Source organism: Micromesistius poutassou, assembly GCF_964030765.1.
Source record: "Micromesistius poutassou genome assembly, chromosome: 21".
In the NCBI taxonomy this organism is placed as follows: domain Eukaryota; kingdom Metazoa; phylum Chordata; class Actinopteri; order Gadiformes; family Gadidae; genus Micromesistius; species Micromesistius poutassou.
The window spans coordinates 6,502,951-6,522,436 of NC_140291.1; the positions used below are offsets into that span (position 1 = coordinate 6,502,951).

The 19,486-nt window shown below is 44.1% G+C and overlaps 1 protein-coding gene across 1 annotated transcript; it reads right to left on the bottom strand.

Annotated features, from left to right (window-relative positions):
• Positions 1 to 7,960: 7,960 nt before the first annotated feature.
• Positions 7,961 to 18,761, bottom strand: meiob (meiosis specific with OB-fold; the record flags this gene model as incomplete). The annotated part of the gene is made up of 13 exons (XM_084485473.1): positions 7,961 to 8,068; positions 8,381 to 8,467; positions 8,927 to 9,113; positions 9,550 to 9,694; positions 9,870 to 9,962; positions 10,367 to 10,462; positions 10,631 to 10,683; positions 10,999 to 11,099; positions 11,369 to 11,564; positions 11,793 to 11,865; positions 18,088 to 18,219; positions 18,403 to 18,460; positions 18,705 to 18,761. 13 exons carry the CDS (start codon positions 18,759 to 18,761, stop codon positions 7,961 to 7,963), a joined length of 1,386 nt encoding a protein of 461 aa, XP_084341599.1.
• Between the last annotated feature and the right edge of the window lie 725 nt (positions 18,762 to 19,486).

Consider the following 19,486-nt stretch of genomic DNA (forward strand, 5'->3'; position numbering starts at 1 on the left):
GCCAACATTTCCCACGGCACCGTGTATATAAGGTGGTGCACACCGCCGCTCGTCCTCCACGCTATTCTTTCAGCATTTGGACGGTACAGCAGGTGGGAAACTATGGGCTTAAATTTGTCTCATTAATATCTGTAAACGCACAGATGGTGATCTACAAATATTTTTGATTTGCACACGTGTTTTGCTATCCACAAATACAAATTTATAATTTGTAACTTGTATTTTGGTTTTTACATACTTGTAAATATATTGTGTTTTTGTAAATACACAATTTTCCATTTGTAAAAACAAAAAGCCATTTGCAACACTGAAAATTCTGCTCGTGAAGTATGACTCAGCATTTGTGGATCATTACTCACGCACGCGCATCTCTTTCCTCACTTACGCATTTTTGAGACATTCTTGTCGAAGATCCGCACAGATCCACAAGCAAATAGCTCATGATTCGCAAGTGGCCTGCCCTCCTCACAAGTAGGTGGCAGTGTTGTTGTATGCATACAAATATTCCTTCCACAAACACAAATTTAGGATTTGTAACTTGTGTGTTGGTTTTTACAAATAAATGTGTATTCGTAAAAAAAAAAAAGGCATTCGTAAAACTGAAAATTCTGCTCGTGAAGTGTGATTCAGCATTTGTGGATCATTACTCACGCACACGCATCCCTTTCCTCACTTACGCATTTTTGAGACATTCTTGTCTATGGGCTTAAATTTGTCTCATTAATATCTGTAAACGCACAGATGGTGATCTACAAATATTTTTGATTTGCACACGTGTTTTGCTATCCACAAATACAAATTTATAATTTGTAACTTGTATTTTGGTTTTTACATACTTGTAAATATATTGTGTTTTTGTAAATACACAATTTTCCATTTGTAAAAACAAAAAGCCATTTGCAAAACTGAAAATTCTGTTCGTGAAGTATGACTCAGCATTTGTGGATCATTACTCACGCACACGCATCTCTTTCCTCACTTACGCATTTTTGAGACATTCTTGTCGAAGATCCGCACAGATCCACAGCTCGTGATTCACAAATGGCCCGCCCTCCTCAACCAGTAGGTGGCAGTGTTGTTCTATGCATTGATGTAGCTATGGTTTGCACTCTGCTTAAGCGGACTTTCGATTTCACTGTAAAACCATGGCTGAAGATGGAGCAACCCGGTATCACGCCAAAGCGTGAAATAGATACGTTGGTCCACCTCGCAAAGCACGTACGTGTAACGTCTTGCCTGATCAAAGCGTGAAGAGTACACTCTTTCTTCCGCCCATCTAAATGAATGGAGGAATAGCACCAACAGGGGGCGAGACATTCTCCCAGCATTTGGTGAAATGTTTACGTAGTCTTTATTATCTGACGGGGAAATGCAATATTTTAGGGAAGATTCACCATTAAACGTGTTTCTAATAACATTTCTAGCGAAAAATATACTTTTAACTTGCAAAATCTTCAGTCAGTGAATGTGTCTGATCTTTAGTTTGATAATTGATTTATTTTTTTCGGTCTCGCTAAGGATGTTTCAACGACGTCAGGTTGCCTCAGTGCAAACCATAGCTACATCAATGCATAGAACAACACTGCCACCTACTGGTTGAGGAGGGCGGGCCATTTGTGAATCACGAGCTATTTGCTTGTGGATCTGTGCGGATCTTCGACAAGAATGTCTCAAAAATGCGTAAGTGAGGAAAGAGATGCGTGTGCGTGAGTAATGATCCACAAATGCTGAGTCATACTTCACGAGCAGAATTTTCAGTTTTGCAAATGGCTTTTTGTTTTTACAAATGGAAAATTGTGTATTTACAAAAACACAATATATTTACAAGTATGTAAAAACCAAAATACAAGTTACAAATTATAAATTTGTATTTGTGGATAGCAAAACACGTGTGCAAATCAAAAATATTTGTAGATCACCATCTGTGCGTTTACAGATATTAATGAGACAAATTTAAGCCCATACTTGTCGAAGATCCGCACAGATCCACAAGCAAATAGCTTGTGATTCACAAATGGCCCGCCCTCCTCAACCAGTAGGTGGCAGTGTTGTTCTATGCATTGATGTAGCTATGGTTTGCACTGAGGCAACCTGACGTCGTTGAAACATCCTTAGCGAGACCGAAAAAAATAAATCAATTATCAAACTAAAGATCAGACACATTCACTGACTGAAGATTATGCAAGTTAAAAGTATATTTTTCGCTAGAAATGTTATTAGAAACACGTTTAATGGTCAGATAATGAAGACTACGTAAACATTTCACCAAATGCTGGGAGAATGTCTCGCCCCCTGTTGGTGCTATTCCTCCATTCATTTAGATGGGCGGAAGACAGCGTGTGCTCTTCACGCTTTGATCAGGCAAGACGTTACACGCTTTGCGAGGTGGACCAACGTATCTATTTCACGCTTTAGCGTGATACCGGGTTGCTCCATCTTCAGCCATGGTTTTACCGCGAAATCGAAAGTCCGCTTAAGCAGAGTGCAAACCATAGCTACATCAATGCATAGAACAACACTGCCACCTACTGGTTGAGGAGGGCGGGCCATTTGTGAATCACGAGCTATTTGCTTGTGGATCTGTGCGGATCTTCGACAAGAATGTCTCAAAAATGCGTTAAGTGAGGAAAGAGATGCGTGTGCGTGAGTAATGATCCACAAATGCTGAATTACACTTCACGAGCAGAATTTTCAGTTTTACGAATGCCTTTTTTTTTACGAATACACATTTATTTGTAAAAACCAACACACAAGTTACAAATCCTAAATTTGTGTTTGTGGAAGGAATATTTGTATGCATACAACAACACTGCCACCTACTTGTGAGGAGGGCAGGCCACTTGCGAATCATGAGCTATTTGCTTGTGGATCTGTGCGGATCTTCGACAAGAATGTCTCAAAAATGCGTAAGTGAGGAAAGAGATGCGCGTGCGTGAGTAATGATCCACAAATGCTGAGTCATACTTCACGAGCAGAATTTTCAGTTTTGCAAATGGCTTTTTGTTTTTACAAATGGAAAATTGTGTATTTACAAAAACACAATATATTTACAAGTATGTAAAAACCAAAATACAAGATAGCAAAACACGTGTGCAAATCAAAAATATTTGTAGATCACCATCTGTGCGTTTACAGATATTAATGAGACAAATTTAAGCCCATAGGCGTCTCCTGTGGCTGCCTTGCGCACCTAAACGTCACCGCGTTCGCGGCGGCCATATTGTTGACATAGTTGACATTCCTAACATAGGCTCTACGTGACAAACTGAGGATTTGAGCCAGCGAAGGAGAGATTTATGGCTGGCTAGAATTAATAGGCGAGACTTCAGCCGACTACTCATAGCGAAGTCTGTTCCCAACATTTCACCACAGGTAACGAGAGAGTTACCTGTGGTAGTAGTTAGAGTTAGATCGGGAGCGTAACTATGTTCCCCGGTCGAGTTTTTCGTAGGTGGAATCCGGAAAAGGTTCCGCCTCAAGCGCCAAGATTGGACAGACAGCCTGTCAGGCAAACTCACACGCTGACTCCTAACCATAACCATAACCATAACCGTAACCATAACCCTAATCGTAACCCTCACCCTAACCCTAACCGTAACCCTAATATTCATTCTTCCGGATTCCACCTACGAAAAACACCAGTCACATACAAAGCGGGGAACATAGGAATGACCCTGTTAGATCGGTCTAGCACACAGTCTATACATTATTTTATCACAGGGAGTAAGTTGTAACGTTACGATGGATGGTTTCCATTTGATAACTCAGAACGACAGCTCACTTCACTCAGTTCAGACAACTCACTCTCAATCAGTGTCATGCCAACAAAATGGCCGCGGCGACGTAAAAAGGGGCGTGCGAATAACCTCTATTAGGTTGGAAGTTATGTTTAAACCCCGCCATGCACGCAAGTGTAAACACGAGCCGCATAGCTGCATGACTGCCTGCCTTCAGCGCATATTTTTTTAAAATTATTATTATTACTTGAACGCTACATAGGTACCACTGTTCTTTTTTTGTAATGTTAATAGTGATTTATTTTTATTCATTACTTGAAGGCTACATGCCAGTGCCACTGTTTTTTGTAATGTTTAAATGTTTTTAATAAATAAAGTACATGGGATTTATTGTTTTGTTTTTGACCGTGGTATCGAATTGGGTATCGAGAATCGTGGAATTTCACTGGTATTGTTATCAACTACTAAATTTCTGGTATCGTGACATCCCTAGATCAGCGTTTCGCCGGGCTAGAGTGAGGAGGGCACGAACCAAACAGGTTCAACAAGTGCAACAAGTCGTGGCGAGTATCGGTGGAAAAGCGGCATTGAAGAAAGGACAACAAGGAGACACAGCTCTTTAGAACGGATGTACTGCCGTTCTAAAGAGCTGACTTTAAAAAACAAACAAACTTTATTAGTGGTATATGGGAAGGAAACACTGGGAGCCAGCTTGCGATGCTTATGGCTCCGCTGCACATCAGGGATGGATTATCACTCGAAGTTAAGTTGTGTCCTGCGTGGCTGGAGTGGGGGGGACGAGGGGGACACGGATCAGTGTTTCGCCGTGTGTCGCTCCTTTCCCATGGCTAGAGTGAGGCTGCGCGTGGTTGGAGTTCATGGATCAACGTTTCCCCGTGTGTGTCGCTCCTTTCCCTGGGCTAGTTAGACTGTGCGTAACTGGAGTCCACGGATCAGTGTTTTGCCGCGTGTGTCGCTCCTTTCTCGGAGCGAGAGTTAGGCTGCGCGTGGCTGGAGTTCACGGATCAACGTTTCGCCGGGCTAGAGTGAGGAGGGCACGAACCAAACAGGTTCAACAAGTGCAACAAGTCGTGGCGAGTATCGGTGGAAAAGCGGCATAGAAGAAAGGACAACAAGGAGACACAGCTCTTTAGCTGCCGTTGTACTGCCGTTCTAAAGAGCTGACTTTAAAAAAACAAACAAACTTTAAAAAATAAAAATCTTTATTTATGGGAATATTATATGGGAAGGAAACACTGGTTGCCAGCTTGCGATGCTTCTGGCTCCGCGCTGCTACTGCGGCCTCCTGGAACGTTGGGACCGTGCACGTGTCCTTCCGACCAGCTGATGAGAGGAGCCCGGTTCGACGGACTGCTGGTGAGCGAGCACCTCCGCTAACTGGGGCCCAAATAGTCCATCTGGAGCTAATGGGCCATGGACAAGTCTAGCCCACTCTCGCTCTGGCACCGCAGTATGGGAGAGCCATATGGCCCGCTCGATCATAGTGCTGCGAGCCATCTGTCGGTCGGCCGACACAGCTATCCGCTGGCATAGGTCGAGGATGGCACTGGAGGAGCGGAGAAGCCATCTTGCAGCCTCCTCCGGGCTGTACGCCTCTTTACCAGCCGACCAGGAGACCAGGGCAGAGGTGAGCAGGGTGAGGTTTTTGACAGCTGCCGCAGATTGAGCGGCACATACGAACACTGTGTCCGCCAGGCCGACAATCTGCTGTTGGAGGTGGTCGGGGGGCAGCGGCTTATTGTTAGGACCCCATCCGGCGCTCAGACAGAGAAGTGCTGCCAGGGGGGGCTCCAGGCGAGGGACCCCACTCACCTGAGTAACCCCCGACACGGAGTCGGCGATCGAGCGGTCGTCATCGACCTCCATGGAGTCGTCGTCCAGAACACCGGCTCTTAAGATGTCGATGGGATCGAATGGTACCACCGACAGAGAGAAAAACAGGTGCCTGGAGAGGAGTCCCTGTTCAGGCAACGTAAGGCAGGCGGCGCAGGAGACGGGGGTTGCGAAAGCAGCCGCGGCGTGTTCCGCGCCGAGGCAACGGAAACACTCCAGGTGCTGGTCACCCGGCGCCAGAGAAGCGGGGCAGGAGGAACAGGAAAGCCCTGAAAAGGACCCAGCACCGCCAGGGTTCTCGCTGGAAGTCATCACTCTCGTAGGTATTCGTTTGTTGCTCAAAGAACAGGGACAGCGAGCGCCGCCTTTATACTCTATACGGAGATGTGGGCGGTGCGTTTGAAGCGAGGCGTCGGAGGATGTGTCGAGCAAAAGAAGGTTCCAGATGAATCGAGGCTTGTATCGTTTCCGTAAAAATCACGTGACTGATGACAAACGAGGCCTCGGATTCAGTGTACACGTCACTGATTCATTTTGAGTGTCGCTACTGCATAAAAAGGGTTTGAACCTCGCGGCATTTTGTGGGTTTTGAGTTGGCGTTTGGTATTGGTGATCAGATAGAGTGTGCGTTGGTTAAGTGTCAGAGTTAGTGGTTAAGTTCAGTCATTGTATCATAGATTATATCAGCTATTATTATTATTATTATTATACTGCATTAGACTATATTATATTAGGTTAGAATAGATAGATAGATACTAGAATAGTGTTAGTAGTAGGCTAGTTGAGTTTAGGGTATTACATATATATATTATTATTATATAGGCTTATAGGCTATACATATCTATATAATTATCTATTAATATTATATTATTAGCATAGTATTAGTAGATTGTGTCAAAGAAAAGAAATCGGCTAAACCCCAACTGTGAAAAAGCTTATTATTTTTAAATAAAAACCAATAACTTTTATTTGCCCATTCTGCTGTTGCAGTTTGTTCCTCACTCCCAGTTCCATAAGCACTTTTGCACTCCCAGTTCCATAAGCACTATTGCATTCAGTGTCAGTGTACACCATTGATGTATTTATTTTGAGTGATCAACGTCACAGCACTCAAAAAAATGATATTTCCACGCTTTATATTCATTGAGTAGCAGTGGCAAAAATTGTTTATTTTATAGACATTGCAGGATACTTTGACTCAGGCTTAATTTAGTCTGTCATACATATTTAGTCTGTCATATACATATTGCACAGCAGGTGTCACTCGAGAGAACGATTCAATGAGGCTTCGGGTAATGAACCTTTTGGTGAACCTTTGGGCTGGAAAGCCTCATTGGTTCATGAAGCCTCGTTTTGCCATCACTACCTACAATCATATAACTAGAGTTATAATATCATAACTATCGTTGTAGTCCATCTTCGGAAAATTGTAGTTTCAGTCTAGAGACGCCTGGAGAGCTTTCTTTGTGATGGCCAGCTCCTCCTTCAGAGTCTTCACCTCCTGCTCCAGGTCCTCCTCCTGTCCTCCAGTCTTCTTAGCCCCTGCAATACCAGTCAGCAATACCCGCCGTCGTTCAAAGACGTCTGTTAGGAAAGTGGAGTCGATTCATTTTAAACAGTGCAGTGTTTTCCTAGGTTCGAAAAGAAGCACATTTTAATCTGTTCTTCACCCGCTGACGTCTTCCACAAAGGTTAAGAAAAGGAGGTATAAAGGTTATTTTGGTTATTTGACTATTCGTAGAGGCCCCCTACCTTCAAGGTAGATGTAATGTTTAGTGTGTGCTTCCGTAACATGCCCCCACAACAACATAACTGTACGATGGTTCCGCTTCGTTAAAGGAACAGTTTGAGGGGAAAATAACCCTTTCCTACGGTTCCCTCATCCAAGGTGGAAAGCTATTTGATTCCCGAATATATATTTTTTCAAAATTAAATGCATTTTAAATCTCTATTGTGTTGCTTTATTATAACCGTTTAATTTAGTGTCATGCAATACTGAACACTTTATACACAGACCAAAAAAAAGAACACACAGTAACATATGACACGTTTATGGATTTCAACATTTAATGACCACAAATCAGAATTTGGTTTAATTAAATCTGTATTATTATTGAAAAAAAATAGTAACTGTATGCTGGGTTTCCAACAATGTTATTAATACACAATACAATACATGTGAACCCATGCATACATTTCATAAATACACGTTTCAAAACATAGACATAGACATACACAAAGTAAACTCTCAGCATAGTCAAATATATAATCTAAAACTACGTCTTTGCTGTAAACTATTTCCCTGGTGGTAGTTAAATAGCAGCGCTGTAGGAACTTCCTGCTCTGCTCCTCTTGCTTTACATTGGAGCTCACTGCAGCAGGGCGGACATATGCTGCTTCACTTCCCCTGGATCAGCCAATGAGCACGCTAGGATCATCCCTCTGATACCTGACCTCACCTTGGTGGACGGGAGAACCTACAATGGGTTCAATGTTTTGATCAGTTGTAGATGTGTATATATGTCTTTTTCATTTGGTAATATATATACGTACAATATCAAACAGCAGGATAAGTGTGTTAAGGGCATCTAGGGTGTTTGACTCTCAGACAAAGGTTACTGGGTTTGGTCCCCAGCCTACCTGAAGGTAGGCCAAAACCTACCCTACCTGTTCTTCTAACATGTATCTGAACTCACTGTAGGCCACTTTGAATGAAAATTGTCTGCCAAACGACTAGATGGTAGAAAGAAAAGCAGTGGTAGATTGTGTGGCCAATACTTTTGATCTACCTTCATGTGTATTTTGCATCTCTCCAGAAGAAACTTCCATTTGAATGCAGTACGCTCTTCATCAGTGAGACCTGTGAACTCCTCGATCTGCATGATAGGATGAAAATCATCTTGTTATCTTGCAGGTGCATTGACACTGGACAACAAACATTTAAATAGTAATAGCAAAAAAATACTAATTACTAAGGGCTAAAAAATGTGCCCTTTTCCAATATTGTACAGTTTCTCAATTAATTAATATCAATATTTAATCATTTGAGTCACTTCAGTTAGCTAAATGTATGGATCGTTTTTTCGAGTTCAATCTATTGCCCACTGGGTGGCACTGTGGTGCTGCACTAGTTATATATAAATCAATGAAATCCATATTTGGTCTCAATATCTTCATGACTTCCAGAATATTGCAATGGAACATTCTACTACCAACCAAAAGGATCCCATCCCCTTACATCTGCCTACATTGTAGGCACCCTTGAGCAACATGCCTAGCCCCTACCAGGGCACCTCGCTCATAGAGGAGTCTTGACCCTCCTGGAGCCTACTCACAGTGCAGCCTAGCGTCTTCTCAGCGACGGGGCTCCTTAGGGAGCAGGCCTGCAGGGTGCCGGTGTGGTCAGTGACATCCACCTGCAGGTCGAACCCTGTGGTCAGTGACAGGGGCTGGTCCCTGCCTGGACACGAGGGGTTGGTACAGCTCTGCAGCTCCTCGTTCATCTGGTACTTGCACCTAGCGCTGAGGAGGTGGAGGGAGTTGGGTCACTGGATGCTGGTAGTATGATATACCTTAAATACTTTTGGTGTTAGGGTAAAACCCTGGGAATGTATGTTATTTCCTGTGGGATGGATACAATTCCGTCCATCCAGCCAAACATCTATTCATCTGTTTATCTATGTCACTTATTTATTTTAGAGGTTGGCTGGTTAGATTCTAAACCCGTTTTTTATAGGGATTTTTTATGTAGTATTGTGTCATTGCTGTTACTATGAATACAAAAACAATAATCTCTGTATATTATTGAAATTATTATTTTAAACGTCCATATTTTCTGAAAAGTTGTACATAGAAAATTGCGGTAAATGTAGATTTTGTAATGTAGAAGTTATGATCTGAACTGAATGTGAATCTGTTGTAGAACGTCTCTGCATGTCACACTGGTGGGTCAACCTACCATTTGGTTTTGATGACTCTGGAGATGGAGGAGTCCAAGTCCAGCCTGGAGATGAAGCTGTAGGTGAGGCCGAAGAAGACCTCGGGGCTCTCCTGGGCCCTCAGCTTCAGATGGTTCACTGTGTACACATCCGTGATGGAGTCCACTGGGGAGCGACGGGAAGGAAACACACAAACAACACGTTTGTCATTTTGCAGGAAGTAAAGAGGAAGAACAGACAAGCTATTCGTCGTTGTTTGTAGTTGTGTTAATATTAAACAAGTATAAAAGAATGATAAAACAGTAAGATGGTCAAACAGCAAGGCTCCTGTCTGACCTACCGGGCATGTCGTCTGGCCTGTCATCGTCCTCCAGCAGCCCTGAGCTAGACATCTCCTTGGCATGGCTGAACAACAGGCCAGCCTCCTTGGTGTCTGTGATGGACACAAACACATACTCATCAAGTATACATTCACATAGTTAGACACATAATCCACAGCAATTGTTGTGTTAGTAACATGTACTCCAGCCCAGAAATGTCAATCACAGTTGTGGTTGGTGAAATTTGAAGTATTCTCAAAAGGTTGGAATGGAAATGAATGGCTTCTAGCTTTCTCATTGCTGTTGTGATGTGTGGCTTAGAGCTTAACTGTGGTGTGTGTCCTATTTGACAGAACCTATTATTAATCATTCAAGAGGTTTATGGACTTCATTCACAAACCAACAGTGTACCTGTTTTTCATTAAAGGTAAGTGATGATGCATGACCCAAGTTAGTACCCATAGGATGCAGTTTGTGTAAACATTAAGCTACTCCTAAATGCCAAATATATTCTTACCAGGGTTGACAGTAACAATAGTTTTGGAGTTAACTGTTGCCGCCATACAGTTTCGGAAACTGTCAAAACTGATCTTGGCATCTGCGATGAAGAGAACTTTGAGAAAAGAAAGCAGGAAAGAGAAAAAAAACAACAACTGTCGGTTATAGTGGATGTCTATATCAAGACTCACAGCCTATGGAATTTGACAAGCATGTTATTTCTGCATTAGGTTAAGGAAATATTCATTTTGTAAGCGAGAAGGGTTAGCTGCTGTTAACCTACCCGTCTCCTTTGGTACCAGGGTTTGTATGAGTTGAATGGCCTCTCTGTCCCAGCTGTTTGTGTGAGGTTAGGGAGTTGACACGCAGAGGTGGGGTGGACACATGGTGAAAATCAAAAACACATGGGGGTGAACAGAGGTCCGGGCAATCACTCGACCAATCAATCAATCTAATAATTGATGGCAAGCTCAATTTGCAAATATGCTTACTGAGCTACTTTCTCTGTTGCTATGTAAAATACAATTGATGTAAAATAAGCATGCACTGCTTACTTTCATTTTCCCTTTCATCTACATGTGCATGTTATATACACATATAATCTACATTCTCTAACATTTTGTGCTGAAGCAAATGGAACACCACCCTCACCAGACTAAGGAGAATGAAGTCACAGAGTCATCAAAGAGCTTCACCTCCAGCCTTTGGCCTTTACGGCCGTCTGATGTTGTGAATTGCTTCGGTTCTGCAATCTAAAGACATTCATACAACATTATTTATATCATTAAGCCTTTTTAGGTTTTGGTGGAAGGATGGATGATTTTAGACACGATTGGATACACATTATCCAGGTGCATTTGCTAGATGAACGGGTTTTGTTCAAAGTCCACAATAAGACAAGAGAATTACGTTTCAAAGAGTGTATCCTGCTCCTTTCTCAGCTAACTTGCATTCAACCCAGCATGCTTCCAACACTTTGCCTGTTGCCTACATATACTCACCCTCAGTTTAAGTACCCTACCGATCTCACTGCAGCTAGTATATTCAGGAAACTTCCGTCCAGACCCTGCCCATTGGCCACTATGTCCCCAAGGGAGTAGAAGTCTCTGGGGTCCTTCACAGGAAGGTGGAGCAGAGGGAGCAGCCTGTCAGCTGTGTCCATGTCTGCACACAGCAACACCCGGGAGTGGTTCTCTGACACCAGCAACCTGTAGAGGCTGGAAGAGAGGACGGGCGAAGGGAAGTCCATGGGTCAAAAGGTGTACACTTTGATGCGTCCGATGTTGGTGAATTGTTACTACCTAACTGTCAGACTGACATGTGTTGTCAACAGACAAGAATGAAACTCATATTACCCATTCAAGCAATCTACAACCAGACCATGGTCAAACATCACCCGTTTAAATGGTAAAAGGAAGAAAAAATAAACAGTTGATTTATTTTACCTTGGTGTTGTTGGGCAAAATTTGTTTTCTTTCTCTGGATCTTTGCTGGCCACTAAAGGATTTTCAACGACCACTTTAACAAAGAAAAAGGTTTCATGAGTCAACAAAAAGCACGCAAATTGCTGCAACAAATCAGAACTGAATAAAGCTCATTTTTCACCAGCGCAGCATTTTTCAGCCCGTCCAATTAAAATGCTTGAATAACCTGTCAATCACTTTTCGGCCGACCAATCAGAAGGCTTTAAGGCTTTAAGGCTTTCCGTTACAATTCCATTGTAACCCGAACAACCAGGTACGCGTTTACCTTTGTGACGTCTATGCGTCTATAAATTCGCGTGTTGCGTCGCTAGCGTCGGTTCTGAAAGAAGACTCGACGAGAGACAGGAGAAAGTTCAAGAAGTGGAAGAAGATGACTGATTTCGCTATCAAGATGGTCCAGCCGCAGTACGCTCCGGTTGGCATGAACTCGATCCGACAGGTGATCCTCGATGGCCTGAAAGGTTTCTCACCTCGGTAAGTTGGACAGCTGAATTCAACGCTGAAGTTAAAGTTAAGCATAGCAACGCAAATGTTCGGTGATCGCAATGCAAGCACGCCTTGTTGGGCTATATCGTGTGTCCCTTTATTAACTGTTTTTAAATGTGTATTCTCCTGCCCGATTGTGTAAATATCTTCTCGTATAGTTTTCACGATATCATACCGTCATGCCAACATTTTTAGCGAGTTTATAGCGATGAGCTATATATATTAATGAGCTATTTGCCAACCGTTGCCTAGTTACTAACAACATGCGCTTCGTCCATTGAGCAATGTTTACCCAAGCTAGCATCGCTAGCCTGCAGGCTAACGGATCCGGCATGTTTATGCTGTATAACATGATATAATGCCAGATAGGATTTTAGCGTGGTAGCGGGCCCAAATGGCAACCACACTTATTATATATATATATATATTTAAGTAATAGATCACGACAGGCTGTGGTATACGGTCATTATAAGGGGGTCGCCGTCCCTCCGCTGCGCGTCGGGACGGACAACGCCCCTTAACTGTGGTATAATGACCGTATACCACTGACTGAAGTGATCTATTGCTTTCATAAAACGGTTAGTATGGCAAAATGAAAGTCATAGACACCCGCAATTTTGAAAAAGCTAGAAAGTCGGAAAAGCTTTTTTTTTAACGAATACAGAAAAGTAGTCCCTCCTGGCTGCCTGCAAAGTGTGCGGCGGTTGCTATGCAACACACTGTAGCGTCCTTCAGCGAGAAGGCTAGAGACGGTAGCTTGGTTCGCCGGCAGAATTGCCGGCGACCGTGTGCCTATTGCTGTACAACATTTCCACCCTCTCCAGCAATCAACATGTTTTTAGGCTTCAGTGAACTATGCTATTGCTTTTATATATAACAACAGTTCAAGTTCGGCGCGGACTCCGCGGAGTGATACTGAACTCTGTAAACTAAACGGGCGTCATAGCTGTGTGTATACGCTCAATATACAACAGTTGGGAACCAATCAGATCGCTTGATTTAAGCCACCCGTTTTATAAATATATATATATTTATTTAATTTATTTTTTGATTTTTTTCTGGTTTTAACGCAACATGGTGCTAAAACCAAATCACTTTATATTTCAGGCTGTGGAGGGATCCAGCGAGTGGGGACCTGGAGCCGTGTGTGCGTGACCAGATGGTCGCCGTGGTGACGGAACTGATCTCGTTCCTAGTGAAGGCCACTCTGGCCCCTGTCATGCCGAGGATTGTGGAATACATACAGCGCCATGGCCACGCCTGTCGAAACACGGGCGTTGGGTACGTTGAGACGACGCTGAAGATGTCTGAAGTTCATTTTCATTTTTTCTGCATAGATTTGTCAAATGTTTTCTAACCGGTTGAAAATAAATTCTATTCACCTTATTATCACCAACATATTTGAAAGGATCATAAATGTTCATCACCATTAAGCCATATCAACATGTGAAGGGTCAGGGTCAGTAATTCTAGAACATTAACTGAACGTGATCACTTAAGTTTCAATGGTTCTCTTGTAGATACAAGCCTCCACCCACAGAGAAGGACCTCCCTTACTTCCAGCTGACTGAAGAAGGACTCAGAGCCAGCTTTGTTGGGTCCCTGCATGAGGCCCTCACAAGTATCTTCGGTGTCCCGCAGCGCCTTGCCATGGACTCACTGACCCAGCTGATGGTGGCTGAGGTCAGCACGATGGCCAATGTGGTCATCCTCACCGCCCTGACCACGCCCATCTTGGAGTCCAGCGTCCCGGTGACTATCAGCGTTGCCTCCACTGTTTCCTGTGAGACGCTGCAGATGTTGGTGGTCCACTTGGCCACCATCATTAAGGGCCCTCAGCACGACCCAGCAGGGGGTGACTCTTTAGAGTCAGGGGTCTGTCCCGCGGTTGGCCTCTGTCCGGCCCACCTCTTGTATCAATACAGCGGAGGACAGAAACGCATACAGGGCATCTTTAGACGGCTGATGAAGCTGGCAACAGAGAGGTTGTCAGCAAAGCCTTCCCAGGCAAAGGAAATTAAAAGACTGAGGCTCAAGATCAGGTCCTTGGCCTCTGCCCCTGCTGCCTCCCTTAAACTATGGACGAGGAAGACGTCCGCAAAAGTCAGTCCTCCAGTAGTCCCTGCTGTGCCGGCTCCTGACACCGACAACAACAACGTAGCCGGTAAGTTACCCGACACATAGCCCAAGATTTAAAAAAAGATGTTGTAATATGTTAGAACACGGAGAGTGTGCATTGTGTTAATTAGAACCAATATTTAATTAGTTGATTACAATTACTCCGTTGGACAGGGACCTCCACCAAGAAGAAAAGCCAGGCTAGAGCCTCTCCTGTCAGTGAGCGGCCCAAGGGCCCCAGCTTCCTCTGCAGGTCCTCCAGAGTCTGTCCTCTGCAAGTCCCCGCTGTGCCTGCTCCTGACACCGACCCCAAAAACCTTGCCGGTAAGTAACCCGACAACAAGCCCAGATTACTAAAAATCAGGACAGTGCAGTGTGTTAATAATAACCAATATTTAATGAGTTGATTATAATGGCTTTGTTGGACAGGGACCTCCACCCAGGAGACACGTCAGGCTGGAGCCGCTCCTGTCGTTGAGCAGCCCAAGCGCCCCAGCCGCCTCAGGAAGATTCTGTCCTCCATTGCCAAAGACATTGGAAAGCCCTTCACTTTCTGTGCCCCCTTCCCAACCCTTTGATGACAGCTTCCTAACCCCTTAACCCAGGCCTATTCAACTCACAGCCTGGATTACTTATTAGGTGGTGAGTCCGGCACCATCACCACCCAACTGCTCCAGGCACCCCATCCTGCGAGTACGTTGATGACGTCTCTCAGCCCTAACACCCTAACGCCCTAACGCTCTCTGCAGGGGGTTTCTGTCCAGAGGTAGGGCTGTTGTCTGTGGCTGGTTGTCAGCAAAGCATTGCCAGGAGAAGGAAATTAATAGGCTGAGGCCAAGACCAGACAGTCTGGAATATCTCGGCCTGCTGCCTCCTGAGGCGTCCCTGCCCAGAAGCCTGGCCAGACCGGAGCCCTTCCCAGTGGGGAGCGCCACCGGTGCCCCAGTGGCATCCTCAAGATGGCTCCTTGGACCCCATCTTTAGAGGAATTAGATGATGCCCCTCAGTGTGACCCAGCAGGGGGTCGATCTCCAGCATCAGGGCTCTGTTTGGAGGTAGGTCTCTGTTCGGCCACACCCAAGGGTCAGTAGTTCTCGTATATAAAACTGAACGTTATCACTCACATTTCAATGGTTCTCTTGTAGATACAAGAGAAGGACCTCCCTTACTTCCAGCTGACTCAAGAAAGACTTTGTTGGGTCCCTGCTGGAGGCCCTCACCAGTATCTTTGAAGTCCTGCAGCGCCTTGCCATGGACTCACTGACCCAGCTGATGGTGGCTGAGGTCAGCACGATGGCCAACTTGGTCAGACTGAAGCCCCTCCTGTCCGTGAGCCGCCAAAGCGCCCCACCCGCCTCTGCAAGATGCCGTCCTCCATGGCCATTACCATTGGTAAACCCTTCACTTCCTGCACCCCCTCCCCAACCCCTTGATGACAGCTTCCTATCCCCCTAACCCATTCAACTCATTCAACCCATTCAACTCACAGCCTGGATTACTTATTAGGTGGTGAGTCTGGAACATCCCCACCAAGACGGCTCCAGGCACCCCATCCTGCGAGTACTTGGATGATGCCTCTCAGCACGACCCTGCAGGGGGGTGCTGTCCAGCGGTCGAGCTGTTGTCTGTTGCTGGTGGTCAGCGAAATGTTGCCAGGAGAAGGAAATTAAAAGGGTGAGGCCAAGGTTAAAAATGGTATCATCTGAAGTTTTGAGATGACAGAGCCCACGAGGCTCAAGTTCAGAGATTCCAGTCTTTATATTTAATTTTAAGTTTATTATAATTGCTCTGTTGGACAGGGACCTCCACCCAGAAGACGAGTCAGACTGGAGCCCCTCCTACAAGCTGTCATGCAAGTGCTGTTGTCTCTTGCTGGTTGTCAGCAAAGCGTTGCCAGGAGAAGGAAATGAAAAGGCCTTTTGCCTCGGCCCCAGCCTCAGGCCTATCTCTGCCTGCTGCCTCTTTAGGCATCTCCGCCCAGAAGCCTGGCCAGACTGGAGCCTTTCCCAGTGGGGACCGACACAAGTGCTCCAGCGGCATCCTCAAGATGTCCTCTGTGGCCAAAGCCATTGCCGAGCCCTTTACTACTTCCGCGCCTGCTCCAACCCTCTGATGACCGCTACTCACCCCCCTATCCCAGACCTATTCAACTGGAGCCCCCGGATTAATTATCAGGTGGTGAGTCCACTACCATCACCACCAAGACGGTTCCAGGCACCCCATCCTGCCGTTGTCTGTTGCTGGTTCAGCAAAGCATTTTCAGGCAAAGGAAATTAAATGGCTGAGGCCAAGATCAGAGAGTCTTGGGCCTCTGCCCCAGCCTCGGGGGCTGGACTGTCTCAGCCTGCTGCCCCTGCTGCCTCCCTAAAGCATCTCCAACCAGAAGACAAGCCAGACTGGAGCCCCTCGCGGTAGGGAGCGAAGAAAGTGTCCCAGCGGCATCCCAAAGATGCTGCTCTCCATGGCAAAAACCATTGCCAAGCCCTTCACTGCCTGGACCTCTTGTAACTAACTTGTAACTAACTCTACTCTCGATTACCTATCTGGGTGGCCTCTCCCCAACCCTTTGATGAGGGATTGCTAACCCCCCTGGAAAGGGGGGTTAGCAGGGGGTGTGGTCTGAATCCCTGACGCTGTCAACTTTTTATGTAGTTTGTACTTCAAAGTACCTCAAAGTCTGAAATGCTGTTACTACATTACATTGCACCATTGCCATAATGTCAGTGTACTGTTATTGGTTACTGCAATGGCCACATAAGTTTACGCTAATAAGTGACTCACTTGTCTACATCGCTGTTACGGCTAATGACTTGCACTTGTACCCGATCAGCAATCAGGCCAGCACCAGATACTGTGCCCTCTCTCTTTTTGCTCTCTCTCTGGCTGTTGTTTTGCACTGAGCGCTCTGGTTGTGGTGTTTTTTTTTTTTTAAGAGAGCCTAAATAAGCGGTGGACGGGTAAGCTGATATTTTCTTTCCCCATGTTTTTTTTTTGTGTTAGAATAGAGAGGTACATAAGACTTTTTTTGTTGTTGTTGAAGCCTTGAGGTTTTGTTTAAATGTCTGGGATTTTCTAGTTATTATTTCAGCCTTGGCTACCCTGAAGCAATTTTTGGTTTATTTTCTTGTTTGTTTCCTTGTTCCTGTATTCCATACTGTTGATTTTTAATGAACCCTTTGTTTCTTTGAATGGTGCCTGGTTGTAAAAGTGTAATTTCAATCCCTTTTTGCTATGTTACCTCCCTACCATGTCTATCAACAATTGGTGGTAACAATCGCCATGAGGGTAAATATACTCCACCTATTTAATTTTATTTATTATATTTTATCTAAACTTTAAAACGGAAGGAAAAACAAATGCACTGTTTGGAGCAGAGCAGCCTAAACTCTGACATAAGTTATGAAAAAGTTTTGAACTTGCCCAGATGCATTATATGGAAGCGACTGAATTTTCAACCCATCATAAATAATAATAAAAAAATTGCTAAACAAACCACCTGGGGACATTGCACTCTTCTCGTGTAATTAACTGCAAAGATATTTCTTTTGGAGTTACAAAAGCTTGATGTATGAATTGGGTATCATTAAATGGGGGTGCTCTATCTTTGCTTGAGCCACCTCCCTTCACAATTCCTTTGCACGTCACTGCTCACCACATTCTCCAATGTTAAAGCTGCCAGAGAGGACATTGATGTATCCATCGTTACCCCAGGCCGACACGTTGATGAAGTAATCCGGGGAGTCCTTCACCGTAAAGCTGAAGGTGAATCTATCAAAACCGATATCTGTAATTCAGAAGTACGGGGTTGTTGTGTGCAGCTGTATATTTAAATTCAATAGAAAAAATAACAAAAGTACCACAAGGGGGGAGTATTGTACAAAACATTTGTTTCCAATTATAGTTGAAGTTAACTATAAACGAGCATAGTCTAGCAGTCAAGATATTACAAAAATATATATATATTTACGTCTTCTGTCGGGGAAGCTCCGGACATCCGTTTTGCCGATAACTACACCAACTACCCTCTGCAAAAACATACATAAGGTACATCGATCACGTTTCACTTTTTGCATTTAACAAATGATGAATGGATAATATAGGCCTACGTCAGAGTTGTAGCCTGACCTAGTCTCAGCCACAATTGAATATGTATACAAGTATAAGGAATTAGAACAAAACAACCTCAATAGTAGCCATCCATAGACAGAGAAGCTGTGTACAGCCTCTTGATGAGCTATCGTTTTAATAACTTAATTATATTCAGCTCACCGGATGGGAGATGTTGGGGTGCAATTCACAGATGGCGATATTATTCTGAGCAGACATCTTCCACACTGAACGTAAACGCTCTCCTTGGACCACTTATATCTCGTGATTGCCTAATTGTAGGGGATAAGAACATATATAAGTAATTGTCAACGTCAGAAGCTATCTATTCTTTAAAACCATAGCTTATCGAATCTATTTAATAGGTAGGCCTACCTATACATGTGTATGTAGGCTTACAATTACGTTTATGAATTAAAATGAACGACAACATGACTCACCTAGATAGGTAATCGACAGTATAGTTAGTTACCAGATATAAACTAGCTTAAACGTATACTGAAAGAAACGTAACGGGTAGAATTATATACTTTTTATTCCTCACATTTCAGATTTTCGCGGCATTGACGTCCACGCGACAACCCAAAACTCAATTGCTCGTGCATCAACTTGGTGTAAATGTGTACGCGTGCGTGCTTGTGCGTTCTTGTGTGTTTGTGTGAGTTCACCTCACTCTCACCTTTATTAGGCATAAACTGTACCTGCAACAGTCTTTACTGACCAAAATACTGGATTTCTAGGCCTATGTGAAAAAAAGTATAGGCTATGGTTAGAATAAACAATTCTGATTGTTTTGATGAACCAGCTAACTATTTAAGTTATTTGTTAGATTTCTAGATTTCTGTCAGCTTGTTTAATTTTTAGAGAGTGATACAAAGTGATTAAATAAACAAATAAGCAAAACATTCATATATGTAGGAGAACCAGACTACACCAACCTGGTG